This window comes from Echiichthys vipera (genome assembly GCF_963691815.1).
Source record: "Echiichthys vipera genome assembly, chromosome: 5".
Lineage (NCBI taxonomy): Eukaryota > Metazoa > Chordata > Actinopteri > Perciformes > Trachinidae > Echiichthys > Echiichthys vipera.
This window is the reverse complement of record NC_139830.1, coordinates 26,876,263-26,898,991: the sequence shown is the minus strand read 5'-3', so window position 1 is coordinate 26,898,991 and position 22,729 is coordinate 26,876,263. Positions and strand designations below refer to the sequence as shown.

General features: G+C 40.2%; 1 protein-coding gene across 1 annotated transcript in view; it reads right to left on the bottom strand.

The window, feature by feature from the left end:
- The window catches only part of LOC310947309 (calcium-binding protein 8-like), a gene marked incomplete at both ends in the record, with an annotated part of 72,103 nt that overhangs the window by 34,497 nt on the left and 14,877 nt on the right, over window positions 1-22,729 (bottom strand). The window contains 2 exons of the mRNA XM_083914096.1: window positions 2,458-2,570; window positions 12,194-12,337. Of these exons, the coding sequence (XP_083770222.1) occupies window positions 2,458-2,570; window positions 12,194-12,337 (257 nt within the window). The remainder of the gene's footprint in view (window positions 1-2,457; window positions 2,571-12,193; window positions 12,338-22,729) is intronic.

Sequence of the window (22,729 nt, the reverse complement as noted above, 5' to 3'; positions counted from 1 at the left end):
TTGCTTTGGGTGATTATGTGTGTGTGAGTTTTATTTTGTATTTTTTATTGTTATTATTTGTTTTTATAAGCATGTAACATTTGTTGATTGTGAGGGCTGTGCATTTCTGAATTTTGATGAGTGGGACATAATGAGCCAGCAGCATGAGTTGTCCTGGTTAATGGTTTATTCAGTGTTGGGTGGGCTTTTGAGCAGATAGTGTTATTTTTTCTTCATGTTCGCTTGCATTGCTAAGATTATTACCATTCTTCTATTGTCAAACAACAGTTACACTGCATGTAACATTCTGTCCTGCTGAACGGATGTAATGTTTTCTAATTTTAATACTGCTTCGTAAAAAAAAAACTTTTAATTCACAACAAATATTAAGCAGGATGACACAAGACCCCAAATATATACGTGTGAGGCTGAGTCACACACCACAGTCCATTAGGAAACTAAACTAAGCCCCTGTGATACCTCAAGCAACTAATCGTCTGTGAGGCATGTGGAGAAATAATCACGATAAATCAAGGTTTTAGTACATTTTTTCCCCTCTAAATATATTCCACACACCAGATGAGGTTTTTGTTGCTGGTTCCAGCTTCTAGGCATTAATTCATCAAACAAGAAATGTGGGTTTGTAAGTGTAGAAGTAACAAACCACGACCCGGCCAACCCACAACCACCCGCCATACTATTCAGGCCAACTGCTTTCCAAGCCAAGATCAATGCAGGAGCCAAATGGGACTGGCAGCACATTCGCCCAGCCTGCACGCATACCTCCGAAGACTCGTGTCCTCATGGTGTTAACCGCAAGCTCCTGCCCCGGAGAAAAAGCCCGGGTCAAGCCGACGATGACATCAAAAGCATGGTGTTGCCAAGTGTTTCTATAGGTGCCAAAAGTCCCATTCTTTTTCTCACACCGGCTCCAGTTGTTACCATTCCCATTCATGATCTTTCACGCTTTCAGTCGTCTCACACATTCAGCAGTCTGCCTCACTCACTATAAGTCACAGTACTGACATTTTCTTGTTTGTTATATGCTGTCCATTCCTTTGTCACGTTGACTCTCTTTATTTTGAAAAGATTTGTCCACTCACAAGTTACCTTTTCAGAGCAGTTAACACACAGACCTAAACTGAAAGTCTCCGGCCAAGATGATGTTTTAACACTCACAAAACATTTAACACATGTAACAAAAGCAAATATTTCCACCAAACAACACGACTTGTGGTCAAATGAGTATATTATTTAAATCATTACACAATGGGCAGCAGAAAAAAACTACATGAACCGGTTCAATCTTAATTTCAGCATTGTGCCTGTTTGTTGATACTTAACATAGTTATAGTATGTGGCAAAAAAAGGCAAGCAGATCACAGCATGAGCGGTGTTCTTTTCTCCAAAAACCTTTACTAGAGATGATGAACTGCACTTTTTACACTTGTTTTAGGATACTGCTGAAAAAAGACCTTTTTTTTACTGCATTCTTTCATCACCAACGAACCAAAAAACAGTTTCACCCACATTTAGAAATTACTCAGAAACTATTTTCCTTCTTTGCCACAACAGCCACATATTAGATTTTGTGTAGGACTGACTGCTGATTGAGGAGTTGTGCAAAAAAGCTTCACACAGGTGAATAAGAGAAGCATAATTATGCAAGTAATTTGTATCATCTGTGAATAAATGTTTTCCTTTTGTTTAGGTAATTCAATAAAGTTTGGGGTATTACTATGAGATCTGTGTTAACTGTTTTGAAAGGGGTGTTTAAGATGTGTGAAATCAAAAATAAGTGTGAACACATTTGCAAGAGAGGACTTCTGCTGTGCTAAGAAAGTGATGATAAGGATCAAGATGATGAAGACACTTTCATTGAGCATGTTTCAGTAATTTTTAGTAATAAAGAACTGTAAATACAGTACTGCAGTACATCCCCTAACAAGATGTATGGATCACATTAGTACACAGAAGTAGAGACTTGGACCAAATACTTAATTTCTTCTTATGAACACAAATATTCTTTTTCAGCAACATTAAAAACTCTGAGTTGTGCAAGACCACAAATTTAGACCACATCTAACCACATCACGTTTAAGAACCTGGAGCATTTGAGGTTCTTTCTAAAAATGCATTTAAATTAGTTAACTATTTTGCTATGTTTAAGGTTTCGCAGCATCAGTGAGATGCACGCCTTTTGACAGATATTAAGCAGGATGACACAAGGCCGCAAATAAATGCGTAGGAAGAGGCTGAGTCACACACCACAGTCCATTAAGAAACTAAACTAAGCACCTGTGATACCTCAAGCAGTCTGTGAGGCATGTGGAGAAATAATTTAGTAGGTTTCAGTACATTTTCTTTACCTTTAATTATATTCCACACAGCAGATGAGGTATTTGTTTCTGGTTGCAGCTTCTACACATCCTTTTTCTTAAGTAAACAGAACAGATGTTTAAGAGAATAAAAGCTTACCTGCCAGAAGATGGTATCTATTGTGCTACCCAGGAAGCCTTCTCTCGTTTCAGACGACAGGAGTTTGGGTCCCAGGATCGTCATAAACTCCTCGAAATCAACCTGTCCATCACCTGATACAATGAAGAAAGGACAGATTACTAAATGAACAAATGAGTCGCTTGTTTTAAATAACCAAATGGATCCTTATCCCTCTGATTATCTGATGGATAGTTCTTCTGTGAGCTGCAGATCAATATCCAGGCTGCAGAATGGAAAGGCTGCCTATTTTGTTACTTGGTCTGGATTTGAGACTTGGTTCAGCTTTCTTATCTTGCTGTTTAGTCTCAACTTTGCCATACAGTGGAAATGATTCAGACAGAAAGAACACAATCTCGATCGTATCCCTTCATTGGTTTGGAGTTAGAGGTGAGGCTATCAGCCTGCAGCTGAATATGTGCAAACTGAGAGTTGAGGGAAAAGGAGGAAATAGAAATGAATGTTTCCTGGATTAAATAGGTGGTATAGCGCAGACATAATTAGAACCTTTAGGGTTGCAAAAGTTTTCCCGTATTGTCTTAATATTCCACCCTTTGTTTGGGCTTTAAGGGAAAGCTGTTTGTGTCTATGTTGTAACAATTTAAGCCTGACACGCCTGAAACCACACACCTGACTACAGCAGCTATTTACTACTGAGACAAGAGATAAAACAATGAGCTCTGACTAGCTCAATAATACTGGATATAAGGCAGATGAAAGTTTACCCTGACACTATTACTCACAAAATTGACTTCCTGCTGTGCATATTGATTCCAACGGAACTGATCTGGGAGCCTGCTGGTAGTTACTGAAGCTACTGCCAAAACAAAGCTTAATCTCTGCAGATAGCAATAAATACAATCTAACATTGACTTTGTTTTCAATTTCTCTCTTTGGGTGGAAAGTTTGTACCAGCCTGGTGAGGTTTCTTTATCACCCATGCATTTTACCTGGTTTTGCTAACTGTAGGTTAGGATTGAACCTGTGGCGATTGCTCTAAGACTGTAAAGGAAGCTCAGCTTTACACAGTCGGACTCTCAGCTTCTACGGACTTCAATGGGGAAGCGTAGAGCAAATTGTTCCACTGCAGCGAAACTAGACGCTCATTGGATAAATGCTGAGATTTGTCCCGCCCATCGGACGCTCAGCGTCTCTGGGGGTCTATGGAGCAGTGGGCTTGCCCGGATGCTCGGCTTCTTCATGATGATTGGATGAGCTGTCTGAGGCGGAAACCTTTTTTTAATGACAGCTAAATGAGGGAACCATCGATACAAGTTTTTCATTCCGATGTTCTGAACTGATCCGAAGGCTTTACCGATCCCCAGCGACTTTGACTAGCTTTGTGTTTGGTGACTCTGTTCCGTCTCTCTGCGGTTTCTTTCCCCAACGAGCAGAGGCAGCTGTGGAGCTTCTCACCCCGTCCCGATCAATCACACTCACAGGCGGTCACACTTCACAGTAGCCTAGCGCAGCAGCTCCTGCTGGGACAAGGCCGTTTAAGCAGCCTAGCTCTGCTGCCATTGAGAGGACACTGGCCAAGTCCCGGGAAAAGACGCCTAGTTGGTACGACAAGGTCACAGATCATTTTCTTGAAAAGGAACGAAGGGTAGAATTTACATAAAAATAAACAAAAACATTTATGATGTAGACCGGAAAAATGAGCTTCCCCTCCTTGAAAGACCTGCAGCCACCACTGGAGTGAACCACACCTACACACAAAGCTCTTGCTCAGGGAATAGTGAAAAGATAGGTGAGAAATTCAATAAGCTAGCTGAGAATTCAAATCTCTGTTTTAAAACAAGCTCACTCATTTTAATATAAATTAATTAAAAGCTATGACAAATAAAACCTAGTGAGAGAAAATCAGAAATTGCACAGCAAATAAACATGATTCTTTGATATCTTTCATTCCTTACACCCCCAGTTCAGTCACTTTCTTTTCTTTTTGATGTCTCATGTTTTCACGGTTGTAAACTCATTATATTTCCTTCAGCTTCCCACCTGCTCTTTCTATATCTCTGAAGATAAGACTTGGCCCTTGTCAGAGGAAATTTACTGATGCAAGACGACTCAATCTGCCCCAGTACCTCTGCTCCTGCTCCAACTGCTGCAGACACTCTGGGGGCATGCTGGCATTTAATGCCACTGCTGTACTTGTATCCACGCATATTCAGCAGGGCCACATGAAGCAGTGCTGAGAGGATGACAGCATGGGAGGATGTATAGATGACAGAAAGCAGAGATGCCATGTAATTCTCAGTGTTGTAGTGATATACTTAATAATTAATGTCAGTTTCTATTCATAATATTAGGTCAGAATATGTTGGTTGACTGGGTCCAAACAAGCTGTGTGTTGGGTTAGTTTTCTATCCATTGCTGCATCACTGCTATATTGACCAAGCCCCCTCCACGGCGACTTCCTGGTTGATCCAATAAGGAAGTGCCAAAAACTACACTACTACCACTAGGAGTAGTGTGCACAATAGAGACATTTTTCATTGACCCCCATGTTAAATAGGCCGTTTTCACAGCATAATTAAACCTATTTAATGCCTGGTACAAAAAAATACATTTGAGTCTGTTTAGGTCATATCTCCATGACAACATGGCTCTAGTTTTTATATTTTTCGAGGTTAAAGTTTCTAATTAGGGGCGCAGCCACTTGAGACAGCCCTCACTTCACCTTGGAGGTATAAGTCAGCCAGATGGTCGTACGCACCCCCCCTTGTCAAAGTCAGACAAGATGTCGACTCCCGTAAGCGAGTACAATTGGAGCAACGGACCCCGACGGGTATGCTTCATACATTTTTTTATACAGTCTATGATATTGACCCAGACTGGCTCACTTTTAACCCACTGAATTTAAGCATGTGTGCATTGATCTTCCCAAGGTGGGAAAACACATTTGTTGAGCTAAAAAACAGAAACTTTTCAAACAGGTTCAACCAGTTGCCATTATTGAACTGATGTTGAATAATATGCCACATTGTAAGAATCATTTTTAACACTGAAATAGAAACTCCTTTACCCACAGATTTTTTTTGCCGTTACCTCATATTGTACTAGACGTACAGTACACACAATTTCCAACTAAAAATCATGGGGTAATATTGAGGAATATTCAAGGTCCATCCTAAAAGCCCTGTCTGCTTTTTCTGAACACATCAGCTCTAATTTTGATGCATGTGCAGTTTGTGCACAAAGTCACTGAGTCACTTTCTGTGTCTGTTATAGTCCAAGCCACCTGCTTCTGACAAGTCTCTTCCTGTGTTATGTCACAACCAAGCATTCTGTTTCAGCTCAAAATAGAATGATAAATCATTAAAAACGGATGCAAAATCCTTCTCCCTTGAGTTACAGACAATCAAGTCAGATTACTGACAATAAAGAATGAAACTACACTTAGAGATTAAAGTCAAAGTTATAGAGAGTCACAGCATCAAGGTAATTAACACAGAAAGAAAAATAACATGTGGCTGCTGGCACAGTGTTTAGAGCAGTTAATAGGCAGAAGGTACTTAACGCACCCGTAGGTTCGACTCTTACCTGCGGCCCTTTGCTGCATGTCCCCCCTTCACTCTCACCTCATTTCTTGTCTGTCCTATATAATAAAGGCTTGAAAAAACTGCCCAAAAAATAATCTTGCAAAAAAAAAAAAAGACAAAGAACATGCGTAATCAACAAAGAACAAAATCAGGCTGCAATGCTGTGATCTGGAACAAAGAAGAGTAGTCACACCTCTCCATGAAGGGTGTGTTAGGCTAAATAATGACCAAATGGATAGGCTTGACAGCAGATAGCCTATCAGTACCTTCTAGAGATCAGCTGGCTGTTTGAACTGTTTGTTCGATTGGCTTTGACTTCAGCTAATGAAAGGCTGTAGCATTGGTCTCTGTTTGGATTTCAGTGTTTCACGCTGAAAACCGTGACGGTGGTGGGGGAGAAAGAAGGGGGAGGCAGTAAAAATGTCTATGTGAGAAAGCAATTTGAAGCCAAGACAGCCCTCAAAAAAGGAATAGTTTCCCATGTGGTGGTCACAGACAGTTGCTCTCTCCTCATCCTTCTCTAGTTTTGTGTTCTGCTAGTGTCCTTGTTACCATAGAATGAGGCAGTACTTGCAGCCCAATCAGGTTGCACAGGTCGCAAGAAGGTTTGCTGTCTGAGCACATTCTCAAGAGCAGGGAGGAGATATTGGTCTACCAGGAGAGCTGGACAGGGCGGTAGAAGGCCATAAACCCAGAAACAGGACCTGTATCGGCTCGTTTGTGCGAGGAGGAACAGGAGGAGCACTGCCAGAACCCTAAAGGCAGGCTGCTGGTGTGCATGATTTTGACTAAAATGTCAGTAAAAGGACTTTCATAATTTGGCATGGGGGTCCTCAATTGGGAACTGTGCTCACAGCCCAGCACCAAGCAGCTCGATTGGCATTCACAAGAGAACACCAGAATGTTCAGGTCTGCCATTAGTGCCCGTTCTTCACAGGTTTTGATGGTGGGTCAGTGATAGTCTGGGGAGGCATATCATTGAGGGTTGCACAGACCTCCATGTCATAGCCAATGGTACCCTGACCTTTGTTTGGTACTGGGGTGAAATCCTCAGAGCGATCGTCAGACCTTACACTGGTGCAGTGGGCCCTCGGTTCCTCCTGATGCAGGACAATGCCCGGCCTCCGGTGGCCAGAGTGTGTAGGCACTTCCTGGATGACAAAGGCATTGATGCCGTTGACTGGCCCTCTCGTCCCCCTGACCTAATTCAAATTCAGCACCTATGGGATGTTACATATCAGTGCTTCCAACGGCACCAAGGACTGCCACAGACTGTCCAGGGGCTCACTGATGCCCTTATCCAGGTCTGGAAGGAGATCCCCCAGGACACTGAACGTCAACTCATTTTTCATTTTAATTTTTTCATTTTAATTTTTGTTTCATTCTTTAGAAAAGAAATGAAAGGGAGCAGAAAGAAGATAAAATTATAATGTCTGCCCCTTGTCAGCATGTCATAGCCAACGGCATCAGCCTGTGATTTAAATTTTTCATTTTGATTTTCTGTGTGATTTTGAATGCAGACCTCAGTGGGTTGATGATTTTGGTTTCCATTGACAATTGTTACATTACACAATGTACATCAGTAAGATTTGAATAATTCCTATATCAAGATGTGACGTGTGATTTAAGTGATCCTTTCATTTTTTTTAAGCAGCAGTTATGAAGCGGTATGGCCTTACTCAACCTCCTAGTTGGCTTAGTAGGCTGTTGTCATTATTGTTAAGCTTGGTCACTCATTGTTATGCTTGACTACTTGGCAATAGAAGTAGAAGAAGAAGAATTACTTTATTGATCCCGCAACGGGGAAATTTAATTTTTTCACTCTTATTATTGATCATGTTACACACACAGCCCCAAAATACACACATGCACAAACAGGACCTATACATGCAATTAAGGAGAGATGTTAGAGCGAGGGGGCTGCCAGTGATCAGCGCCCCGAGTAGTTGGGGGTTTGGTGCCTTGCTCAACAGCACCTCGGCAGTGCCCAGGAGATGAACTGGCAGCTCTCCAGCCACCAGTCCACGCTCCATACATGGTCCGCACAGGGACTTGAACCAGTGACCCTACGGTTCCCAGCCAATTCACCTATGGACTGAGCTACTGCCGCCCCAAAAGACGGGCTCGTCCGGGATTTGAACCCGGGACCTCTCGCACCCTAAGCGAGAATCATACCCCTAGACCAACGAGCCGATTTGATATGACGTAGTACAGTAAGATGGTTTCACCCAAGAGAAAGATGTTCGTCTCTCATGTGAAACCAAAAGTCAAAGGAGATTTTTTTTTTTTAACTCCATATGCTATGTAAACTTTTTTATATCATGTTCCCTAAGTTATGTTCTTAGCTAACGCCATGAACATTAGTATTTTAACCTATAAAACAATATTTTCCTGCACTTAACCACATAGTTTTGTGCTATAAAGTGAAGCCAAGGGGTCCTCACCAAGCGAACGGCTACCGTTACCATGTAAATAGATGATAACAGCCTCCTGAACCTAATAGTAGGTATAGCAGGCCCCTCCTAACCCATATGGAGAAATTGAAAAACAAAAAAACAGTATTTTAATAATAACATCAATCATTACATACAAGTTGACCTTGGACTTTTGGGAAAGGGGTTCTCTAGACTACAACTCCAACAAACTCAAATTGAATTCACAGAGACTGAAAGAACAATGAGAACCAAGTGAATAAATAGATGAAAAGCATGACACTTCACAGGCTTCCTGAGACAAAAGCTGCAGTGACCTTTGTCAGCTCCTAAGGTAGCATCGCCTGCTTCTTGAAGTTGCAGCAGACAATGCAACAAGACCCAGCCCTGAGGCACAAACGCAACATCGGTCTCCTGAGATTCTGAAAGCAGATAAGCCAGAAGTGGAATAAAGGCAGTCTAACATCTTAAACTTTAATATTCAGCCTTGAACATTTATCGTATATCTCTTTCCATAGTGAAACTAAAAAGCACTTATCAAAGGCTGTGATAGCAGCATGAAGAATTTGAATATTTACCCAATGGTCTGACATTTACATACTGCATTTTCCCATCCCAGCCATATACAAATTTAAGACCCTATCCTCTAAATGTCAACCATGGCTTGAAACTTCTGTACACGTGCTTTTTGCGAGAAAAGGGACCGTTTGTGCTTGTGTTTTCTTGCTGCTCAGACTCTCTCAGGGAGCAAAAAGTCGAAAGGTTACAGGTTAGTATGCCACTGCAGAAATAAACCTCTGTTGACTCAGATCTTACTGTTTTGACAGCAGGAGCTATAAGCACCCTGGATCTATTGTTATCACAGTACTGTGACGCATTTCCCCAGAGTTCCAGCTGCTGCAGCAAATACACTGATACAATGATTAGTTTTGTTCTAGTCAGACAGCCAATATGAAAACCACTTTGATCTCTGCATGTCGTGTATGCATACATTTGATTAATCTCACATATTTCTTCATTTAGGTTGTTCTCTCCTGGCACCAGTTTCACTTTGGTGCTTTCATGTGTAAGGCAGAAACGGCGAGTGCTTGAGATTGAAATTAATACACACTCTTGCAGGCATGAATAAATGTTTTATACATGACACAGAAGAATATGTAATGTATACATCTGAACAGGCAAGAGTGTATGGTAAACATATAGTTGTTTACCTAAAATCTTTGCAAAGTAACCCATTGAAGAAACCAATATGGTCATAATCTTCTATCCCGATATAGGTTGTTTTTTTTTTATCTCGATAACAATATCACGATAAAGCATATATATATATATATATATATATATATATATATATAATTTCAAAAGGGTATATCATGATTTTTTTTAGTTTTAGAGTTTAAAATTATAATACATCAAAAAATGTATTAATGTTTCTTTTTCAAAATTTCTGAAAATTAATAAAAAATTTAAAACTAGAATAGCAGATTTGGAAAAGTGATGAGGACCCAGATTTAATAATTTGTGGAGGCACCTTTTGCTTGAATTACAGCCATCAGTCTGTTTGGATCTGTCTCTACCAGCTGTGTGCACCTAGATTGGGAAATATTTCCTTATTCTTCCTGCAGAACTGTGGCAGTTCAGTCAGATTCTGTGGTGAGCGGTGATGGACTGCACTCTTCAAGTCCATCCACAGATGTTCTGTAGGATTCAGGTCAGGGCACTGACTGGGCCACTCTAGGACATTCACCTTCCTGTTCTTCAGCTACTGTGTTGTTTTTATGGAGGTGTGTTTTGGGTCGTTGTCATGCTGGAAGGTGAACCACCTGCCCATTTTCAAGTGCCTAACAGAGGGACAAGGGTTTTCCTTAAGAATTTAGGTGGACTTGGTAGCATCCATTTTCCCTTCAGTCCTGACCAACTGCCCGGTCCCTGCTGAAGAGAAATACTGCTTCATTGTAGATATGGTGCGTTTTGGGTGGTGTGCTGTATTTGGTTTCTGCCAAACATAGCGCTTGAAGTTCAGCCCAAAAAGTTAAATTTTGATGTCATCTGACCATATAACCTTTTGCCACATGGCAACAGAAACTTCAATGTGTTTTTTATGAGACTCAGTGTGATATTTTTTCAGAAGAGGCTTCTTTCTTGCCACCCTGCCACATGTAGCACTTGTGAAATTGTTGTCACATGCACAGATCGACCAACCTCTGCCATTAAGACTTGGAACTCCTTCAAGGTCACCCTGGGCCTCTTGGTAGCTTCCCTGATCAATCTTTTCCTGGCTCGGTCATCCAATTTGGAGGGGCAGCCCGATCTAGGCCAGGTCTGGGTGGATCCGTAGGCCTTCCACTTCTGGACAATACTCTGAACGTGCCTCAGAGGGATAGCTAAAGCCTTTGAAAGATTTTATATCCTTCTCCCAACTTGTGCCTATCCACAACTTTATCCCGGAGCTCTTTTGAAAGCATCTTTCCAACCATGGTGTATTCTTTGTGTTACTATGCACTACTAGGAGTGGAATCCTCGAAGAACAGCTGATTTTATTCTGAAGTAAAATCAAAATCACCACAATTGATGTCAGGTGGAGGCCAGTTAACTTGGTGTGTGATCTTGAAGGTGATTGGTTTAACCTGAGAATGTTTATAATGGTTATTCTAAAGGGACTCATCACTTTTCCAACACTGCTTTTCTAGTTTTTCATTTTTATTAATTTTCAGAAATTTAAGGAAAAAGAAAAATCACTTGAATGTTGTAAGGCAAAATGTGTAAATCAAGCTGTATTATTATTTCAGACTGTAAAACAAAAAAAGTAACTATTTCAAAAGGGTATTCTGACTTTCTATAGGCACTGTGTGTATATATACTGTATATATATATATATATATGCACGCATAAACACCTAATTAACAATTATTTAAAGTGTGTATACATTTTTTGGGACACCCTGTATGTATGTATGTATGTATATACAAAACTAGAGAACCACTAATAAATACTTGATTTATTCTGAAATATTGTTATTTTTCGTTCAGAATTTAATCGAATAACCACTGTGGCTATACCTCTGCTGTACTAGCATGTTTTTTTTAAATAACCAAGGCACTTCAACAAAAACCTTTATTTTGTGAAAAAAGCAGTGAGCAAAATTAGAGAACAGTACCCATTGCATCAGAAGAGAAGATTCAAACATGTTTTCTTCTATAGGATTCAAAAATGAAAAGGAAGTGTAGAGGCCACAGCTTTGAATGACTTCAGCACATCTGCGCCCACAGAACGTCACTAGTTTCTCACACTGCTCTGGTTTGATCTTGGTCCATTCTGACTCAGTCTCTTCCACAGTTCAGTAACTGTACTTGGTTTCTTAGACAATACTTTGTTGACAAGGATTTTCCAGAGATTCTCTGAGGATTGGCTATTTAAAAAAGCATGCTAGTACAGCAGTGGTATAGCCTCATTGGATATTCTATCAAATTCTGAACAGTAAAAATGAACAGTATTTCAGAATAAATCAAGTATTTATAATTTCGATAATTCAACATTGTGATAGAAACGATGCAGAAAAATATATGCTTTAGACATTTGTATATCATTTCGACAATATATTGCCATATCCTTTATTTAATACATAGGAGGAGTAACCAAATTTGCATTTACAGTACATTTTTACATCTGTGTGTGTGTGTGTGTGTGTGTGTGTGTGTGTGTGTGTGTGTGTGTGTGTGTGTGTGTGTGTGCGCTCCTCACCATCCATGTCTAGTCTTTGCATGATGATGGCCAGCTCCACCTCACTGGGCATGTAACCCAAAGAGCGCATGGCCATACCCAGCTCCTGTTTGGAAATGAACCCGTTTCCGTCACGATCCAGCACCTTAAATGCCTCCCGGATCTCTGCCAAGACAAACAGGAAATCAACTTAGCATCTATGAACAATGCCCACCCCTCCTGCTTCCAAGTTACACAAATATAAACAACTTTTCATGTTCATTGACATCCCTGTCCGTATTAGTTTGCCAGATGTCCACGTTACTATTTTTTCACACTGTCCTCTGTATTTTTGTGATAACTGTCTTTGGCAGTGATGGTCTTCTCTGGACTTTGAATTCATCTGGCATTTAATGAAGTCAGTTGGCATTTCACCCTTCCCCCTCATTCATCATCATTCGCACACCTCTCTCTACCTCCCTCACTATCTCTTCCTGTCTGACCCAGCTTTGGGCTGCACATTATGCAATTGGTCTCGCACCACTGCCTCAAGTTAACAAGATCAATTCCACCCATCAATTCATTTTCTCCACCTGCTGTCACAGCCGCTGTCACCTTTGATTGCTTTCGGATATTTCACTTTTACCAACGTGTCCCTTTATTCTCTTTGTCTTTTGCTTCCTCTTTCATATTTTACAGTATTTTTTTTAACTCATCTTATATAAGATATTTGTTTTTATCTGCAAGGCACAGTGGCGATTCCCACTCAAAATGAACTATCTACTTCCACTACATAGCACCATTATCAGAGGGCGGAAAATGTCATACTTCATCTTTTAAGTTGAGGGCATTTTTATTTATAGAGCAATTATACCTTTATTTGATGAAATTACTTTGGCTGCAGTGTAGAGCAAAATGATTACCTCTGTGGTTTCCCATAATTTCAATTTTCTAGTGACCAATAATTATGAAAAATACTGCAACCACATGAACCGATATGAAGCAGGAATGGACATCATAAAACACTTTATAGCCTGATAAAATACCAATTTGTTGAAGCTTGTACATAATATTCACAATCTCCGAGCAATGTTGATTCACCTCAGTGGTCAATGTTGGGGATTTAGTTTGTGCAATTAATCGCAATACAACAACATACATATGACATTTGTATGACATGACAAGGACTTTTGCCTGTAGTGTTTTCCAGTGTTTTGTGAGCATATGTCCTGCTCACACTGTTACACACTGTAGTTCTGCTGTATTGGTGAGCCATGCACAAACAATTCAAGAACAAAAAAATATAAGAAACATTTACAAAAGCAAGGCGTACTTACATTTTTACATTACATTATCTTGTAAACATTTAAGTATTTAATTATTATTTTGGAATAAAGAAATATGTCAAAGTTAATATCCAGCTATTCTGTTCCCAATCCAATCCCAGGCTGTGTGCTTGTGCCGCACGTGTTTCCTTTCACATCCGACGTTGTGATAGTAACATTATATCCTTTGTATCGTTAAGAGTGTGTGACAGTTAACAGGCATAGGCTAAAATGCATTGCACTTCTTGTTTTGGACGCATATATATATATATATATATATATATATATATATATATATATATATATATATATATATATATATATATATATATATGATTAATTCCCCTGCCTTCTAATACGCATATTACCATACTATTAGTATGCCAGGAAAAGATTTAGTATGCAGCAATACAAACTAATAAATGCGGTATGCCAAAAATACCAGGTTGTGAGGAGTCAGAGAGTCAAAGTTCAAGCTGCATGTTGTGAAGATGTAGTATATATCAATGGTATGCATACTGCATGTGACAGTGCATACTTGTAAGGGTATGTAAGGGCAACTGCAAGTGAAAAGTATGTGATTCGGAATTCAGCTTACATTTACACTAGAGATCAAAATTAGAGAGAAAATTAGAGATTATAAATACCTGATTTATTCTGAAATAGTGTTATTTTTCAAAATGTGATAAAATATCTGCTGTGTCTATACCACTGTTGTACTAGCTTTTTTTTAATTAACAAGGCACTTTATTTTGTGAAAAAAAAAATAGTGGCGTCGGACTGGGGAACGACTGAACCCAAAGTGTCTAAAGAAGTCAGTTAAATTTGGAGGAGGAAGTGTCAGAGTCCAGATCTAATCCTCATAGAGAATCTCTGGAAAATTCTTGGCAACAAAGTAATGGCTAATATACCCACTACAGTTACTGAACTGTGGATGAGACTGAGTCAGAATGGACACAGATCAAACCAGAGCAGTGTGAGAAACTAGTGATGTCCTGTGGGCGCAGATGTGCTGAAGTCATTCAAAGCTGTGGCCTCTACACTTCCTGTTCAGTTTTGAATCCTATAGAAGAAAACATGTTTGAATCTTCTCTTCTGACACAATCAACACTGTTCTCTAATTCTGATCACTGATTTTCTCACAAAATAAAGGTTTTTTGTTGAAGTGCCTTCGTTATTTTAAAATCATGCTAGTACATACATACATTCTGAATGATAAGAAACACAATATTTCAGAATAAATCAAGAATTAATAGTTTTTTCTCTATTTAGATCTCCAGTGTATATTGAATGTGCTTTGTGTCTTATCTGCTTTTAGTGAAAAAAAAAAAAACTTCAGACAGGAAAGGGTATATGGCAAGAAAAGAGGGAGAAACTGGCAGGCATCTAGTGTTTCTATATAGACGAGTGTAATGTCACTTCACTGAGGAACACTACGACTGCATGACATGCATGAGCACACTGCTGAGCACTGGATAATTTGAGACTGGAATGTGGAGTAGATGGTTTACCTCCATCCTTCCTGGGAAGCAGTCTTTTAAGGGACATACAGAGGACATACACTGCATCTCTGTGTTGGATGCAACAGCAATGGCAAAATTAAGATATATGCAAAATTTAAACTCAATACTTCAATGCAACACAGTCTTTGACAGAGTACATAAAACAATGCCACAGAAGATGAGGCAGAACGCAACATAATTTTGTTTCAAAGGGAAAAAATCCATCTTAACTGAGTAGAAAAGAATTGCTATTGAGTGTCTTTTCGGGGAACAAGCAACGCTCTAACAGCATTTTTGCCAAATTTAACCAAAAGTGTCATTAAGACACAAGTCCATCAATCATCTCAATATCTGCTACACAGCTGCCACTCGGGAACAATCACTGGCACTTGATTTGGAACAACAAAACATAAGTGGAGCGTTAATTATGGACTGTCTCATAAAACAGTGAATAAAAAAACAGTGTTCTGACTGCACTAAGCACCTATTGTAGATAATAAAGGGTCAGAGTCTGCGACCTGCATCAAACGAGTATGTCACTGCTTCCCCAAACAGCTGGTCCGGAGCAAATAAAAACCATGATGACCAAATCATCATTTATAACAATACAACATTTTGTTTTACAGATAACATCTACCAGGATGCACACACACACAAATGCTTACAAACACACATGAGAGGCATACAGATTAGTTCCTCTGCATTAAGCATCTCATGAATAAATCTATCAGTGACTCAGGCCTTTATTGAGTACTTTCCTGTGTCTGGAGTGTGTTGGAGCAGAATAACAAAAGAGACTAGGTTTATATATCCAAATGACTCAATCCTTTTCATGCACATGCACATATGTATCAAGTCTCATGGCACATTAAAATTGAGCTGCTTTCCAACTCAAAATCTGACATTTGGAACAGCATTATTTCTACCAGAAGGACAGGAGTAATAAAAACGCCAAAGCGAGTGGCTTAGTGGCAGTTTGTTAATTGTGTATGCTAATTATGCCCTGCAATGTTAAATGTTTATGAGGGCATGTGTTTATTGTGTGTGTCCATGACTATATATGCTTGAATGCCTGTTTAATTGCATTATGTAACTTACTATCACATTCTACTTGACCTTTTGGATACAATGCTTTGCATCAACTGAGACACAGCTGGCACGTGCTAGAACTCAACTGTAACACAAGAAGCGAACACATTTTACCTGCCCTCGTTTCCAGTTAGCAATCCAGTCCAATCCCGTTCAGCTCACGTTGTTACACATTAGAATGGTTATTTCCCATTTCCTTTAGTAAAAGTTGTGCGAGAAGAGAATCATCACTAGTGTGACACGGGAATTCCTGCACAAAGCTGCAATTTTTAAATAGTCAAGTTACCATCAATACGGGCCACAATTCTTTTATTCACTCCCCCAAGACTTTAAAGATTGGCAGCCTGCAAACTACAGCATACAGAACGTTGACCTACAGTATGCTGTACAATTGACAAAGTGCAGATGTTCCTCTGTTTGGTCGTGGATAAAAGGGACAAGATTCGCAGTCATGTTGAAGATGAGGTCATGGCAGTTTCATACTGCGTCACTATGCCGATCAGCTTAGAATCCTGCCTAAATGAGGGGATACTTTAGTATGAACAGAGAAAAGTAGCCCAGTGTAACCAAAACATTTAGTCGAGGCAATGTGAGCAGAGCCATTTATAGAGCCAATTATACATATAATAATAATACATTTTATTTTGGTCTCTGGTTAGGACTGGTTCAGATCTGAAAACAAATGTATTCCACATTCAGCTCCTAGTACCAGCATCTTCAATGACTTTAGTTGTAGTGGTGTCCCAGTGGGACTGAAGAGAGGCGGAAAAACAGTCAGCACCCTGGACAGCTCTCCAAACACCTGCTAAGACAAGTTATGGGTTGCAAGTTAGTGTGACTGCCTGTGCACTGCAGGCAATCAACACATACGGCAACTGGTAACAACTTCACAACCAGTAGCTTCACTTCCAGAACCAGTCTAATAGGTAGCCAAGCCTCTTGGACACGTGCTAGGTTTGGATACGATTTTCAGAGCCCAAGCACAAAATCTAACAAGTGGGAACTGTAAACTACCTGTATATGCCCATGCAGTTGGAAAACAAGCTGCCTAATGCTGGTGCCCTTCAGCCTCCCTGTTCCTTATCCCTCTCTCCTTCAGGTACTTAGCTCAGTACTGTTAGGCTGAGCAGACCCCCACCTCCCTGCAGGCTCACTGCCATCTGGTCCAACTCAGCATGCTTAGTGAAAGAAGAGCCGGAGTGCAGACTGGGAAGGGTTTCTTAAGCTGCCCTTTCACTAGACCTTTAATAAAATAGCCTATTTTAGTTTTTACTGCATAGCCTGTCTCCATGACTTCTTTATTGAGAAGTCTGCCTAAAATTCACTCTGGAATACCGCTGTGGATACAGACTCAGCTCAACATGTGGTGGAGTGTCTTGATGCTACTTGACTGGCTTGAACATTATGCTGACTCCTACAGTCTCCTGTCAGAGTCAGACTGGAGCTCTCCCCAACACCACTTTACTGTCTGTTTCCATTTCTTATGTTACACTCCAACACTCCTACACTGGGACACCAGTATACAACCATTATAACTAACTAGGTCTGTATACTGTTTATACAGTAAACCCTCTGGAAACTTCCCCTGGTGTACAATATATTTGGTGAAGTTAGTTCTCAATCATATATGTTTCTAAAATGCATTTCTGTCCTGCTGTTACCATTGTTTAGGTCATCTACATGCTGGTTAATGTCTACCTGTTCTGAGGTTCACAGAAACTGTAGTTAATATTTGATTTGCATGAAGCCAAAATAAGTAAGTGTCCCTTAATGCACTTAAGTAAGGTCACTGGTCAGACTCTTGGCCTGGTTTAAAGTACCAACATCACTCGGTAACAAAATGACTAAGAAAGCACAATCAACTGCTATCTTTACTAACGATCTTCCCTCTGTACTAGATAAAGCAAGTATTTCAATGTTCGCTGATGATTCCAGTGTAATTTGGTATTTAAATCCCCAAAATTTGTTTATGCTAAATATATATAGAGAGTTACAGTTAGTAGTAGACTGGATCAGTAGTAACACAATTATTTTAAATGTATCTGAAACCATTAGTTTTGTGGCTGAAACCAATTATTCTTCACGTTCCAAACCAAAACTTGAACTTAGTATAAATCAAACTTTGGTAGAACAAGGAGAGGCTGAACTATTGGGGGTTATCATTGCTAATAGATTGTCCTGTGACAAACTGAAACGGGCAACAATGTCAGTTATTAAAAGGTGTGCAAAAAAATTAAAACCACAAATAGTTAAAAAAGTAATTCAGGCTCTGTTTTTTCACATCTGGATTACTGTTCTGTGGTTTTGTCCGGAATTTCAAAAAGTAATATTAAAAAACTACAACTGATACAGAATAAAGCTGCATGTATAGCTCTCTCATGTGGGTCCAGGTCAAATGTCAGTAAAATGCATGAAAGCCTTTCCTGGTTAAAAGTTAAAAATAGATGTGTATTCACTAATGGTTTTCTTACAAAATGTCATAACAACTAAGACACCTGTTACTGTGTATATGTCACAGTTCAGTCATCAAGCCCTCAGTAGTTTTCCATTACTCCTGCCTCTGCCCCACTCAGCCTGTCAGCCACACCCACCTCGTCAGTTCACTCTACTCACCTGTGCACACAGCTGCCTCTTATCACATGCAATCAGCCCAGCATAGAATCACTTGCTCCATACTCACTCCTTTGCCAGATTGTTCTATGCCATGCAAGACTTTCCAGCGTTCTTCTGCCTGTCCCTGCTTTGTCTGCATCCTGGTAAATCGACCCAGCCTTCTGTCCCTGACCAAGAGTTTAGCCTCTCCTCTCCTGATTCCTGTTTGCCGTTTTCTAAACTGTTTGCCTGTCTGCCTGAGTCTGAGTAAACCGTTGAACTTTACCACCGTTTATGAGTACTTTGTACTGCAATCGGGTCCATACACCACCCGTTACAGTATAGAAAACTTTTTATTAGAGATACACATCATTATCAAACAGTGCAGTTGAAGGTTGTTTTATTTTACCTAAAGCGAAAACCAAATCAAGTCAATGTGTGAATGGAACTTACTCCCAGATAATATTAAACAAACTCCCTTAAAGAATATTATCTTTATCAAAACGTCAGTATCTAATGCTAGTTCTTGTAGTGAGTTGGTTGCATGTGCTTTTCTTATCACTAATTATTTTGATTAAGATTCATTCAGTCGTGTAATGTCTGTTTTGTGTTTTTTTGTTTAATTGCATAATTTATAATTCTGACACTATTAGAGTTGTATTTTGTGTAATGTGATGTAATGTTTAATGTTTGAGTATTGTGTTTGAGGTGATTGTGTAAATTGTATTGTCACAACGTAAAACTGCAGGACCCCTGGAAGAATAGCTTCTAGCTAAAGGGGATCCAAATAAACAAACAAACAAACAAACAAGGAAGAGTGCCTGCTACAGTATATCATCAATCTGAACAATCAAGAGGTCATTCATTAACATCTTTCTGTCCACCATTGCATATCATGAAAAAATATTTTAATCTTTTTCTCAAAAGGTATATACAGACAGAGGCTTTGAAATAGAGATTAAGTTAAACTTCACATCACCTAAATTGGAGAGTTGGAGAGAACAAACCAGAAACCAGATTAGACAGGGAATTTTTGATACCTTTACTTTGTCCTTGCATTTGGTCAGGGGAGAGCCATTCTCCTGCACTGCTTTCTTTTCTACACCCTGCCTGCACCATACAGTAACCACATTCGCATAAATGTAAACTGCCTACTTTTAAATTTACATTTGGACTCTCAGATGGAACAAAAGACACACTCATATAATGAAGCATGGTCAGTGCATTTCTGAAACAAACCACAAAAGGGCTGTATGGCACTGCATCAACCATGTTACACATTTGCAACCCCAATTCACATGAAGTTGGGACATTGTGTAAAATGTAAATACAAACAGGAAACAATGATTTGCAGATCCTTTCCACCTTATATTCAAGTGAATACACTACAAAGACAAGATATTTAATGGTCAAACTGATAAACTTATAAATATTCACTCATTTTGAATTTGATGCCTGCAACAAGTTCCAAGAAAGCTGGGACAGGGGCAACAAAAGACTGGGAAAGTTGAGGAATGATCAAAGAATGGCCTGTTTGGAACATTCCACAGGTGAACAGGTTCATTGGAAACACGTGAGTGTCATGATTGGGTAAAGAAGCATCACTGGAAAGGCTCAGTCGTTCACAAGCAAGGATGGGGCGGGTTTCACCACTTTGTGAACAACTGTTTAAGCAAATAGTTCAACAGTTTAAGAACAATGTTTCTCAATGTACAATTGCAAGAAATGTATTCATCTTCAGTCCATAACATCATCAAAAGGTTCAGAGAATCTGGAGAAATCTCTGCACGTCAGCAGCAAGGCTGAAAACCAACAATGAATGCCTGTGACCTTAGATCCCTCAGGTGGCACTGCATTAAAAACCCACACCATTCTGTAAAGGATATTAACGCGTGGGCTTAGGAACACTTCAGAAAACCATTGTCAGTTAACACAGTTCGACGCCTCATCTACAAGTCCAAGTGAAAACTCTATCAACAATATCAACAACACCCAGAAACACCAGCAGCTTCTCTGAGCCCGAGCTCATCTGAGACGGACTGACGCAAAGTGGAAAAGTGGGCTGTGGTCTGACGAGTCCACATTACAATTGTTTTTGGAAATCAAGGACCATCCAGTTTGTTCTCAGCTCAAAGTTCAAAAGCCAGCATCTGTGATGGTGTGGGGGTGTGTTAGTGCCCATGGCATTATGGGTAACTTTCACATCTGTGAAGGCACCATTAATGCTGAAAGGTACAGTTTGGAGCAACACAAGCTGCCGTCCAAGCAACGTCTTTTTCAGGGACGTCCCTGCTTACAGCAGGACACATCCAGTCCGTTTAGTGACAGCACTGCTCCTGGTTTGGGCTGTGGACTAGATCAGAACAGAGGCTCTGCTCTGCAGCCAGGCTTGGCAGGAAGTTCATTCACGTTCATGATCAACGGGACATCTTGGGAATTTGTTTCCAGGACTATCAACCTTACGCCTAAGTGATATTTAAATGGACATAGCAAATTTAGCTCCTCTTCCTTCTGTAAGTATGGCCAACTCTAGAGCACCACAGGTGCAGAAACAAAACATAATTTAAGCGACTAAATTTGCAGTGATGCAAAGGATTTGTCAAAAAGCTCACACTACAAAGCTGCCCCTCTTTTCTCCATAGCTGAATAACTACCTGCTGTACATGAATACTGAATCTTGAGGCGTTATCTATATAGTCAAAAACAGACTGGAGACTTTATAAATCCCTAAAGGCAACAAGCATCTCCTGAGAGATGAGACATTTACAAAAACACACCAGCTGACTGATTCCATACCTCCAGCAGTGTGAGAGCTCGGTCACTGCTGCAAGCTTTTTAATGGCCATGGACAAATACAGTAAATTGCCTCTTTAAATACTGTGAGGCAGAAGTGTTGAATGTGCAGAATGTGGAGGCTGTGAAGCGGGACTGGGGAAAAGAAGTTGGTGGAAGACAAACAGGAGCTTTTAACGACTCTTGGGGAAGAAAAAAAAACCACAAGACAGGTAAGGATGTTTGATGGTGTGTGATAAAACCCTTGTACATCAATTGTCTGCATGTCTTTTGATTTTAAAAATCCAGCTGGAAATCCTTTTGTGTTTTTGACTGTATGACCATAGGTTTTCTCAACACATGCAAATATCTGTGTATGACTGAAAATATGAGAATATCAGTGTTCCAGGTATTTAAAAACCATGTTGACAATCTAAGCCTAAGTACTGCAAAAAATGTACTAAAAGTGTAAAACAATAGTTTTTCTCATTTCAATTTGAGATGAACATGTTTCCTGTTTCAGTGTTACAATTGCCATGTTTTATGGGACTGAAACAGGAAGCATAATGATGCCATGTACAGCTTTAGGTCCCTGTCTTAAAGGTATTTTCAAGATGGAGCCCATTTTTCCATGAGAGAGATAATGCAAGAATCTAAACAGTTTGCAATACGACATTTCACCATGACGTCACAACACTAATGTTCCTCACCCTGTACACCTCGGACTTCTGCTACAACTCGGAGCTGAGTCACATACAGAAGTACGCTGATGACCCAGTCATCGTGGGATGTATCAGGGGTGACAGAGAGGAGGAGTATCAGAGTTTGGTTGGGGGACTTTGCTCTGTGGTGCCACACTAACCACCTACAGCTCAACATCTCCAAGACCAAGGAGCTGCTCATTGATTTTGGGAGGTCCAGACCAAGACCACAACCAGTCCTGCTAGAGGGAGCTGGGGTGGAGACTGTGGACTCATACAAATACCTCGAGCTGTGCCTGGACAATAAACGGGACTGGAGAACACACACCAGCCACCTGTACAGGAAGACACAAAGCAGGTTGGACTTCCTGAGGAGACTGCAGTCCTTCAACATCTGCAGATAACTGCTGTGGATGTTTTACCAGTCTGTGGTCACCAGTGTCCTCTTCTACACTGTGGTGAGCTGGGGGGACAGCATATCCAAGAAGGACACCTCCAGACTGGATAAACTGATCAGGCGGGCCAGCTCTGTGGTCGGCATGAAACTGGCCATCACACTCTACAACTCCTCACTCGGGGGGAGGAGGTAATAAAGAG